Source organism: Cyclopterus lumpus, chromosome 17 (genome assembly GCF_009769545.1).
Source record: "Cyclopterus lumpus isolate fCycLum1 chromosome 17, fCycLum1.pri, whole genome shotgun sequence".
Lineage (NCBI taxonomy): Eukaryota > Metazoa > Chordata > Actinopteri > Perciformes > Cyclopteridae > Cyclopterus > Cyclopterus lumpus.
In genome coordinates, this window is record NC_046982.1 from 7,604,526 (window position 1) to 7,617,150 (window position 12,625).

The window sequence follows — 12,625 nt, forward strand, 5'->3', positions numbered from 1 at the left end:
TCACACCGCGTTGGTGCATGTTATATGTTTAACCCTGTTGTCAGGGATGCTTCTCTTACTCCTCCTTTTTCTTCTTCTTCTTTGGGTTAAAATGGATGAGATAGATTCTGTGGGAAAGGCAGGGAGACAAAAGCGTGAAAGATGTGTGTATCCATTCACAGCTCCAGAGGACCTTCATTACAGAGCAAGCAGGTCCTGTCAACGTCTTTTCATTACACGGTCCCATATATCCACCCCTGGTGTCCAAGCGGTCCGCTCTGTCGCCTGTCAAGAAAAGGCACTCTCGGGGAAAGTCCTCCTATCTCCCCGATCCCCCTCACCACGCCTGCTTCCAGACTGCGAGGCGGGAGAGGCCAGGCAGAAAGGGAGGAATCGTGTTTGCCATCAACAGCTCAAGAGAGTAGCATGGCAGCAAGATTGATGACACCCTCCCTGAAAGTAACAAAAGAACTCCTGTGCACGAGGGCCCGCTTATGGGGCTTGATAGAGTTGTCATGCTCTTAATAAACATCTCTGATATGTCAGCGGCAGTGGCAGTAGGGGCTACAGCGTGCTCACCCACCAAGCCATGGGCAGGACCACCTACTGGCACCGCGGCCCACACATCCGTGGGCCATCTCTCCATATGAAGGCGGCGGTGGGCGGGAGCAGGGCGATCACTGGAGAGGAATAAACAAGTGACAAAAACATTCCTGTGTCCTGATTTCATTCCCGAAGGTAAACCATGCAATAACGTCTGCGGAGAAAAACATGTTTTTTTGTTGTGTGTGTGGTTGTGGTTGAGTTTATCTGTGCGGCGAAAAACAAGTGTCATTTTTTGATTTTGTACTTTATGAATGTGGGAGGATTCAAACGGGTGACAACAGGTGGACAATTCATGTTTCACTGAGGGGACGACGTGTGCTCACAATGTTAATTAAAACCACAATAATCTGAGTTTACAACAGGCCCACGTAAGAGTGCCTGTGCAGCTAAAACAAGCAAGAACCATTGAAAAATGCCGAAGCAATTCTTAAAGGAAGTGACATTTGAAGTGAATACGCTTATTCACTGTTAGTAACATGAGGGACACATCACACAGCATCATGCTGGCTTACCCAGTAAAGTATGATAACCCACAATAGTTGTTAGCTGAGCTATTCTTTTGCAATACAATAGCTTCTATTAATCTCAACACAATGACCAACAGGAAGATTTTGTAATAGTAATGTGTTGGCCAGTTTGTAACGCTCTTGTTTGACCTCATGCTGCAATCAAAAGAAAATTGAAAGTTAAGAAGAATTGGTTAGTTTAAGGGTTTGTATCAGTTAAATACGTTAATAAAACAAACAAAATTGATGTAGTATACCAGTTACTACAATGAAGCATAATACATATTTGGGGTCGCAGGAGAATTCATTCTAAAACAAAATGAAGGCTGCACATTTCATCAGCTGCAGACGTCCCATACAAATTTGAGAGACCAAGATGACAATCACACAAATTCATGTCGAGAAAATGGAGCAAAAAGTCATTTTATATAGTCTGCCACTTACAATATTCACTTATTTCTCACCAGAAACGTTGTTGTCTCTGTCACGATTCAATCTGCAGCACACTCCCCACACGCTGTATAATACCTAGTTAAAGCCAGCAGGGTGTGAAATGGTATTTGGAAGTAAATGAAACTGACTATGAAACAGTGGAGTTGGGAGATATTGCCATGTCAAGATGACAGACAAGTCCTGGAATGGACCAAAAAAGTTATTATCCCAAAGAACAGCCAGGCTGGATTAAATATAACCCATGATGCCTCACGCTGCTCTGCCTTCATCCTCTCTGATACCGCAGAGAGAATATAGACAAAAATCACGCAAAGGCAGCAATCCGAGCAGCAGCTTGTGCTTCTGCTGAGTTTCATTTGAACGATCAATGGTATTTCATGCCGCCGCGCCAATAAGTGTTATTGCAAAGTGTTTAGTTATTGATGCTCCATACAAAAGTGTTTTGAAGGAGCTTTAGAGGAACACAATCCCTCGAGGCTCCTCCTGGCCTGATTTACAGCTGAACCGATGAGTCACAGAGGACATGCTGAGCATTGAAATACCGACAAATGTGTTGTCAGCCTTATTAATTTTTAAGGTAGAGCGTGTTGTCCTGTGGTTTAGTAGAGGACATGATGATTTATGACGGCCGAGGGATCGCAGGGGTTAGGGCCTAATTGTTATCAGGTGGATGGGGTGAAGGCGTAGGATCTGTGGAGGGTTATCCATCGGCCTCCGTGCTGAATGACCGAGCTGGAGAGTTCGTCAAAATCCTTTACTGACAATGTACAGAAATACAATACAGATCCATCGGACACATGGTGGAAAAACATCCTTCACCTCAAAAGCCCTCCTCGAGATATTATATTGATATCACTGATAAAGGTAGCGCTGCTGTGCCCTGCCCTCTCACTTCAGTTCCCTCTATGGAGGGCTTGTATTATACCTTATATTGACAAACCAGTTTGCATTATATCACACAAGACCGAGCATGTATTACTCAACACGCCAGATGAAGTCCTCTGTTGGGAGCTGCTGCCCTCTGCTGGAACGTCAAGTTCATAACGTCAAGTTCGTCCAGAAGGAACAAAGCTCTCTTCTTTCTTCTTTTAACAATACCTGCATTAATGCTGACATGCACTGGTTGATGTTGGTAAATGTCTCATTTTGCAACGCATGAGTTTTTTACTATGAGTTTTATTTGAATGCTTGGATAATGATGATTAGCACAGCGTCCACCAAGCTACTAAAACCAATACTTCTCACACTAGAGAAACAAACTAGTGTTTATTTCACTTTATCTTCAAAGCCATTGAGCTACCAACTGTGTGTATAGTGTTATATACACGACTATGCACATATAACTTCAATGCAGATCGTTTAAGGGCAGCCAAATGTATACAACTTTTTCTCTTTCAATACAGATTGCAATAGCTCAACTGTTTCCAAATGTATAAACTGTAATCATTTCAATGTGAGGCAACATGTGGCCAGGGATTTCCAATGGCACCAATGACTGATTTCTAATGAAGAAACTGTACTTGAAGAGGAGGTCACATCACGGCCAATACTCAGTCAGTATCAGTACTGATACCACACAGCTGGAGCTGATCACTGCACTGATATAATGAGAAAGGGTTTTTTGGGGCCGAATACAAAGCTTGGTTCCTCGACAGTCGACTCACTACTCAGATGTCCACGTTTCCTATGAGCGCTTGGACACCAAATAGTCAAAGTTACTTATTCTTAAGTTTCTGAATGTTGATTTTCATATTTTTAATGACTTCCTTGCGTGTGGGCTATTATGTGCCACTGAATTAATCTTTGACTTCAGTAAATCAAGTAATTATTGTTTCTTTCAAATGAATGTTTGAATCTATTAAGTGATTACAGTACAAATGAAGTACAATCGCATGCAAATAATGCAATCCAAAACATAATACTAATGATTAAACTGTCAATGACTCATTCTCTTTCTAGATTATTTTCATTTCCAGATTAATTCATTAATTAATGACCTCCATTGCTGGAATTTCTCTTCCTCAAAGTGTACACTCTCCATGTGCCCATGCTTTCATTATGCCTTTGTCTCACAACACAAATGAATCAAGGTCCCACCCACAGAGACGGAGGAGTCCAGTCATCCTTTTCAGAGTCCTCCAGGCTCCCTCCCCTGGGAGAAAGACTCCTTTGCTTTGATATGTGTATCTGCGTCTGGGTAATGAGCACGATAAGGCGAGATGGGGGACACATTCAGAAGATGTAAACGCAGAGAGACTACTTCAAGTCACTTCAGCTATGAAACGACAAGTGTCGTCATATCAAAGTGACTGATAGGACTTGTGCCGACAGTCACGACAGATTACAACAGTATCAGCAAGTCCACACTCTGCACGGATGTGTTCTGGCTGAAATGAGATGCACAGCACAGCGCATGACATTACCCAGAGCTCGGGACGTGTGTCAGAGGTAAAGCATAGAGTGATAAATATATCAGCTTTATGGTGATGAATGGCCCCGTTACATAAACAAGCGATGATCCTGTTGATGCCGTCTTTTAAGTCAGCCAGTGGCTGTGTTTAAATCCCACATTGTTTTAGCATTTACTTTTTTTTAAATGTTTATTATTAGGCACAAGGAATAAGCATGTGGTCGGAATTCACTTATCCAACGATCACATTTTTAAAAACTCTTTCTCAGCTCACTTTATTGGACATATGTAATTTCACTGAAGCTCTGCTTTCTTTTAGATAGAGTGAAGGTGTTGGCCTAATGGAAGATAATGCGTATTGTTGGTGGTAACGTTTGATGAGAAAGATATCTCGGCCTGACAAAACGTCTGCAAGCGGAAATCCAGTACGACCTTTCATCAGATAAAGACAATTAATTATCCTCCCCCTTTTTCTGACCACTCTAACCCTCATAACAATTTTCATAAAGCCCCTTACTTTTGATTACCTTTGGTCCGAAAAGGATAAATGACATACTGTATGTCCAGGAATTTACCTCTTTTTCTTTTTTTACAAAGTAATATTTTGCATTTTAAGAACATATAAAAAAATATACTATTCTTTCCAAAAAATGAACGAAACCAAAATAAAGATTCAACACCTCGCTGTTCAAGAACCGGTCATTAATTAGATTACTGTTTTTCACTGTTATCACTTTGATGTGGATCATCTTTTCATATGAGAGAAGGCACTTTTATCAGCATCCAAGTATCCCCCCAAAGTACGTTACTCTGGAAGGGCGTGACGGGTCTCAGATGGATCCTTCTCACACTTTAAGTCAAACTCTCCACATGCACGCATGTTTCCGTGATGGAGAGGCGCATCCCTTTGGTTACTCATGGTGTCCTCTCTCCATATTACGCATGTTTCACAGAAAAACTCACGACAGACGGGTGCAGCAGCTTGCAATGGTGCAAATGTGACAAGATTAGGAAGGGGAAACTCAACATGTTTTTTTTTCTGAGAGCGAGAAGTCACTTAACATGGGCTGTGATTTCATCACCCACCGGGAACACGGCCTTCTTCTATTTTTATTGAACGCTACAGCTGCTACGTCACGGTTGAATATGAATATTTTACTGATTGTCTCCGGAAACGGTAACCACTGCCTCTGTTCAAATTTGGTCTGTTGCGTTAGTCCATCTCCATGACATCTGAGTAAACTCCAACCACTGATGAAGACCCTGAGACGTGATTAGAAGCCATTAAAAAAAGATACAACGTTGACTTTGAGTAGAGACTATTTTTGTGAAACAACTATTGTAAAGGTTGTAAATAAATAAATAAAATCATTATTTTACGTAATATTTATCATTACTGGAATGATATTCTTATCAACATCATGATATTGATTTCAAACATACTGCCCATCTTTATGAAGAATATTTTTCAGGAAAAAAATGTATAAGTGAAAACCGTACTTGTTTTTATGTACAGCAGGTAGAGGGACCAACTCCTTCTCGGGTCCTCCAGATACAAGTCTGATGGTTCAGTGTCAGCGTTGCCACAGCAAGCCTGAGACACAACCTCCTCCTCCTCCTCCTCCTCCTCCTCCTCCTCCTCCTCCTCCTCCTCCTCCTCCTCTTCATCTGCTGCTCTGGAGTTCTGAGTCCATCAGGTGGTGCTGTACATCCACTGAACTGCAAAACCAAACAACAGTAGGGGGTTGCTCATGGAGGATCCTTTTATGATGTAATACAATGTTTTCAGTGGATCACAGATGCAGGTTTAATTGCCAGCTACAGTACGTTAGAAAGCGTTTGTCATCCGCAGTATCAGACGTATGACAGTGGATTCCAAAGTAATTATACTGTATGTAATTATGTTTCCATATTTGTGTCAATCATGGGAGTTAAATGAGTTGATATTAAGAATAAAATGTTGTCGCTGAATCCCTTTGGCACACACACATCAGGGCACAGCATCGCCAGAGGGCTGCAGGCTGATAATAAGATACATGTTTGCACTTGTGGTTCATTTAATCATGGTGGACCACAACAACAGACCTGTCCCATTCGGGTGTGCTTGCAGCACCACACTTCAAATGATCTGCAGTTTCAAAACAAGCGCATCGCCAGAGGGTGAGGGGACGTCTTCGAGCTCTTTGACACTGACATCCTTGAAGGTTGCTTGGCAGGTGCAGAAGCCTCCCCCGGTGTATGCATACAGGCAAAGTTATGAATAGGTCAACAATCTCTTCTGTGTGTGTCACACCCTCTTTTGTACCGGAGCTTAGGAAACTGAAAAACACTTGTCCCGTGAGAGGAAAAGCTCCATGCAAATCCAAAGCGATCACCTTTATCTGAAGATGAAACACTCCTATCTGGGAATCATATGGCATGATGGGATGTTTTTGGACGACCACCAAATGCTCAAAACACCAAATGAGGGAGTGGATTGTTGACAATGGTGTTCCTCCCTATAGCACGTATACTGTTCTGGAGGCTTGTGGTGTCCCAACACCTCATTAAGACAATACGTGATGTATTTTTTACACTTAATTTGTCAGCCATCTGTGCTGCCCTATAAAGCCAAAGAGCAGCAAAGTACATATCCTGTCAAGATTGAGTTGATAACATAATCTGACTTTTGACAGTTATTTTTTACCACATATTTTACTATAAGATATTATTATACCGTTCATGTGTATAACTATATGTTTACTTTTTGTTCAGATGATATAACTGCATGTAAATTGTGGCGTTAAAGCTCCAAAACAAAGCTAAAACGATGGCATTGTCGGTGAAGATGGGCTGGTGGGACAGCCAGAGGCAGACAACATATCTATTTAGTTAAGCCAGATATTTAGTATAAGGCAGTAGAAAAATTCATAAGAAAAAGAAACAGCAGCCATTCTGCCAGTAGTCATGCTGAAAAGATTACCTAGCCTAGTTTTAGCAGAGTAGCAACGGTTAGATTTTCAATTCAATTCAGTTTATTTTGTATAGCACAATATCACAAATTACAAATTTGCCTCAGAGGGCTTTACAATCTGTATACATACGACATTTATTAGACGTAACACTAATCTAGGCCCCTGAACCCCTCACGTTGTTGTCCCTGCATCCCAATGAGAATCTGGAGACACGAGGCAGTTACATTAAAATGAATCAATAGTGTGGTGATTCTGCTATCAATAAACCAAAGCATCATACATTCATATACTTCATGTTGTGGTATAGAAATCCCACTAACTCAAGACACAGAAGGAGTCAAAAGCTGCATTATTGTTGTGTGAAGCATCCTAAAGAAGTCACTGTGCACATAATTCGCTCACGTGTGCATTCAGGACTAAACCGGACTGTACCAGACCATATTGCCCGGTCGGATTATATAATCTCTCCCATTGAAGCCAGTAAACGGGTAGTGCCTGGTTTCTGCCACAAGGTGGCGTGTTGCACCGACGACTGCTGGGCGGTTGTGTCGTAACGTCTCATCCCGCCCGCTTGAGTCCGTCTGCAACAACGGAGCACGTTGTCGAAAAAGAAGGCTTTTTAACGCAGCGTCGTCCACACTTTTCGCTGTTTTTCTTCTTCTTTTCTTTTCTTTTTTTTTTTTACATGCCTATGCGGCGGAGTGGCACGCATAGGCAGCACGCGGCTGAGTTCCCGTGGACGTTAGGGGGCGTTGCGGTTCCGTTTGAGCTCCAATGGAGTAAACGCGGCGCCGCCTCTCCGACCAATCAAAGGCGCGACGTCCCAGTTCCTGCTCTTATAAATGTCCACGGATCCCGGACACTCGGTACCGGAGAATGAGAGAGACACTAACGAGACATCACTCGACGAGACACTGGACCTATCAGTCCTTTAGTTTTTATTTCGATTTCCTCGTTTTCCCAGGTAACTTCCCCTCGTGTGTGTGTGTGCGCGTGTCTTCGTTTGACTCGGAGCTCGTGCTCGTTGACTTTTCATTGTTTCCTACTTTGAGACGCCGACTCTCATCTCGCCCCCGTGTGGCTTCTCGCTCGGTCTGCTCGTGCGGGTGTTTTTATGTGCCGTGTCTCGTGTGTGTGTGTGTGTGTGGTTTTTTATTTATTTATGGGACTCGCGTGTAGACGGAGTGATGGTCTCAACGAGGAAAGCCCGATGATGTAATGATGCCTCGCATCGTGTCGGCGAACTGTTGTAACCATGACTACAGACGTAACTGCAACAGGATGTACAGTAAAGAGGCGTTTGTGGTCGCTGCCTCGTAGTGTGTCGTTCCACGAGGCAGCTTTTTGTGAGCCAGTCTGCCTCGTTGAATTCAATGTCGCCCTCCTTTTTTGTTGTTTTTGTGGTGGCAAGTGGCTTTTCCCTTTGTTTCCAAACTGGAGAGGGGGGAGGGGAGAAAAAAGACTAGACATGTGACTTATTTTACAACCTCCTTTTTAAAAAAAAAAAGCGTTTTTCATCCCCCTCTCCTTTCTGGAAGAGGAGACAATGGTGCTGTTTTTTGCGGTTGCGAGGGGTTTGCGCCCCCCCCCCCCCCAAAAAAAAACATGTTACGTAACATGAGCTCCAGAGCGCGCCGAGGTCTCATTCCTTGCTCTTCTTGTCCTCAGGTGTTTTATAGCAGGAAATAAGATGGCCACGTCCGACAGCGCCACGTTGAGCAAAGCTGTCAAGCAGCAGTACATGGATCTCCCCCAGGGAGATAAAGTCCAAGCCATGTACATCTGGATTGACGGGACCGGAGAGGGGCTCCGGTGCAAAACCAAGACGCTGGATTTTGAGCCCAAGAGCATCAACGGTAAGCTGCCCCCCTCTCCCCCCCCCCCCTGAGACTCCATCACTGAAAGGTGATGTCCCAAAGAAAACCCTCGCTCATCATCCTCTTCCTCCCCCTTGTAGATTTCCCCGAGTGGAACTTCGATGGCTCCAGCACGGCCCAGTCCGAGGGCTCCAACAGCGACATGTACCTGATCCCCGTTGCCATGTTTCGGGATCCGTTCCGCAAGGACCCCAACAAGCTGGTCCTGTGTGAAGTGCTCAAGTACAACCGCAAACCTGCAGGTAACTCAGAAGCTCTCAATGTGTAAAGTCTTTTTAAATTCTCCTAACAAATGGTGCCATGTAATGTAAATGGCAACTATTTGAAATGTGTTTGCCCTCTCGAAGAGGAAGTAACATGACTATAAAACATAATTTTAAAGATGCTGTAACGGTAACATGCCTACTTAGAATGACTCAGACTTGCAATGCATGATGGGAGGAACATTACTTCATGGGCGGTGGGGGCACACTTTGTTTTAGAAATGTGTTAAATGTATATGTACATATTTTGAGTGTCTGGTTATCTTATGTTAAATAGACAAGTTCACTAATTGGCACATCCCCACATACTCAGGATTCACTGGTAAAGGCTTGTCGATGGAGACGTGTTGAGACGCGTACATCAAGATGAACACGTTATTGAAATCCTGAATTTTAGTTTCACACACGTCTGACTGTTTGTATGGAAGGGACGTGCCACACTCTGTATCTCTGGCACCCTAAAGCAAATATGAAATTGTTGCAACCTTGCTGTGTAGACGACTTTAAAGACTCTTTGCAGAAGTTGCGCAGGCAGCTGTATTTGACTGTTCTGGTGTCGGTCTAATCTGAGAATCTTTTCTTCATACAGAAACCAACCTTCGCATCACATGCAGCAAGATCATGGAGATGGTGGAGGACCAGCATCCCTGGTTTGGCATGGAGCAGGAGTATACCATCCTGGGCACGGACGGGCACCCTTTTGGCTGGCCATCTAATGGTTTCCCTGGACCACAAGGTAAGCAGATAGTTCTTAGCGTTTGTGCATAGAAAACATGGATCAATGTCTGGATGGTTTGGTTATTGATGACTGCATTTACAGGTCCGTACTACTGTGGTGTGGGAGCTGACAAAGCCTATGGCAGAGATATAGTGGAGGCCCATTATAGAGCTTGTCTGTATGCCGGAGTCGAGATCTGTGGCACAAATGCAGAAGTGATGCCCGCTCAGGTAATGATAAAAAACAAATCCATGTTTGGACTCACTTTTTGTTTATAAACGAACAGATTAAAACTAACTTTCCTTTTGTGTATTCAGTGGGAGTTCCAGGTCGGACCGTCTGAGGGGATCAACATGGGCGATCATCTCTGGGTGGCGCGCTTTATCCTGCATCGCGTCTGCGAGGATTTCGGCGTAGTTGCCTCATTTGACCCCAAGCCAATCTCTGGCAACTGGAACGGTGCTGGCTGCCATACAAACTTCAGCACAAAAGAGATGAGGGAAGATGGTGGCTTAAAGTGAGTGTCAAAAAGCGTCGCGGTTGAGTCGACAACTATTGCTAATTTAGTGGGGGAGTTTTTTGTAGCATGAACGATTTCATTTACATTTCTGATGAGTCGTGTCACTTCTGCCCTCAGAGCCATTGAGGATTCCATTGAGAAGCTCGGGAAGAGGCACAGCTATCACATCCGCGCCTATGATCCCAAAGGGGGGCTCGACAACGCCCGCCGTCTCACCGGCCATCACGAAACCTCCAACATCCACGAGTTCTCCGCAGGCGTGGCCAACCGCGGCGCCAGCATCCGCATTCCTCGCAACGTTGGCCAGGACAAGAAGGGCTACTTCGAGGACCGCCGCCCGTCGGCCAACTGTGACCCGTACGGTGTGACGGAGGCCCTGATCCGCACCTGTTTGCTGAGCGAGGAGGGAGAGGAACCAGCGGATTATTAAATCCACAACACTATGAATGACTCCCACTGCCCTCCTTTTCTTTAAACTAGTACTGTATTTTTATTTTTTTCTCTCTCAATGAGATGACTTTTAACCTGCATTTAATGGCTTAAAGTTGGCTGGTCAACTTAAAACATGACGAGGTAATACTATCTTTGGTAGTTACGTGCTGGTAATGGCAGGGTACGTCTTTCCCCTCGTCTTTTAGAAGGGATTGGCTTTTGTAACTATGTTTTATAGCCCAGCCCTTTCTGTTTGTTGGTGACTAAAATGAACTAAAGCACACGGGACCCTGAAAAGTAGAGATGCTAATGTTTGGACAGCATGTGTAACTTAATAAAAATCGGGATTAGTTCATGTACTGTTAAAAAAAAAGAAAGAAGAAAGATCTGTTGACCTGCCTTTTTTAAGTATCCAGTCTTCAATGTTACTAATTCTTTGACGCGTCTATTTTTTAAATGGCAATGTTTGTCTTCAGATTTTTGACACACTGAGTCAACTTGTATGGTACACTTTGTAGATGTCTGTACCCAGACGTATGTCGTTCAAATGTGGTGGATTGTCCATAATGCCATTTGTAGATTTCCTCAAGGAGTTTTATCCTTTTGTTAACAGCGATATTGTAATGCACTTGATTTGTTAACACCATGTTTACTGGACCTGGTGTTTTTATTGATGCATTTAAAACTTTTATTTTACCACAACATGGTTGTCTGACTCTTGACGTATCGTTTTGGCAAATATGCATATTTGCTTTCCAAGGGCTGGAAGACTGATGCTGCTCTATGGTTAGCGTAGCATAAAGACTGGCACCAGGGGGAAGCATTTATTCTAAAGTTTCTGGGTTAATTCAACTATGTTGCCACCGTTTTCAAATGCTAAGCTAGCATGCTGCTAATCTGGAGCTCAATGCTGCAAATAAATTAATAATGCTGGAGCAGAAGAACTTGTACGTCTCGTGAACACCATAATTTAAAGCTGGTCTAAACGGCTGGCGCCAGCATTTTCCTGAGAGCAGCAAACTTAAAAATAACAACAACCAAGTTGCCAAATGTTCCAATGCGTCAGTCCTATAGGACGTAACTGGAGACGGTTATTAAATGCCTTCACTGGAACAACAGCCTGACGGCATGTACTTTCTGGATCCACATTATCATTATTATACTAAGCAAACCAGTCCAGCAGGTTGACCAGACACAATTGTAGCTGAGTGCAGTTTGCTTACCACTGTATGGTCCTTCAGGATGTAGGGTCAGTTTCTACTGGGGGAAAAAAGCAAACGTGGAAATATCTTTAGTGACAAATACGGCCGTTTGTACAAAGTGTAACTAATATGCTAATGTGAATATGTCCTGCATACCTAAGCCTGTAGTGCCAGCACATGGCCTGCTAAGAACAAATGTGCCAATTCAGCAGTACTTAAGTCAAAGCTGTCTTAACGGCAGAGTTGTGAGTCAGAGCTTCATACACAAACAGTGACTGGATTCTTTGTTTCCTGACCGATAACAGGGAGTCATTTCAGCCTACAACCTGCTCCATTCACGTTTAGACCTTGAAGACTACTGGATCCCTGGTGTAGATTATAAGAAAAGGAAACACTAGGACAGCACTCCAGTTTCGACTTTTATTTGACTTAATATCACATTTGCAATATTAAAAAGGGGAAATTGGAAAGCTGTCTTCTTAGTCAACCAATGCGTCTTCACAAGAGTCACCCACGGGTCCTCATTTCATGGGACACAAACATTTACTTCTGGTGTCCTCACTCCACTCGGGGGAAGGGCAAGGTAACTTTGCTTTGAGACCTTTCCCCTACTTCCCGACAGGCCTCACAACAGCATGTGAGTCAGCTCACTGATTGGATTTGCCAGGCACGAGTTAATAACCAATCATAAAGGTGAGTTCTGGT

General features: G+C 43.6%; 1 protein-coding gene across 1 annotated transcript; it reads left to right on the forward strand.

The window, feature by feature from the left end:
* The first annotated feature begins 7,417 nt into the window (after positions 1-7,417).
* LOC117746663 (glutamine synthetase) lies at positions 7,418-11,659 on the forward strand. The gene is made up of 7 exons (XM_034555934.1): positions 7,418-7,872; positions 8,577-8,764; positions 8,866-9,027; positions 9,638-9,784; positions 9,869-9,996; positions 10,084-10,283; positions 10,404-11,659. The coding sequence occupies exons 2-7, from the start codon at positions 8,599-8,601 to the stop codon at positions 10,714-10,716; spliced, it is 1,116 nt and encodes a 371-aa protein (XP_034411825.1). The 5' UTR covers positions 7,418-7,872; positions 8,577-8,598; the 3' UTR covers positions 10,717-11,659.
* Positions 11,660-12,625: the final 966 nt, after the last annotated feature.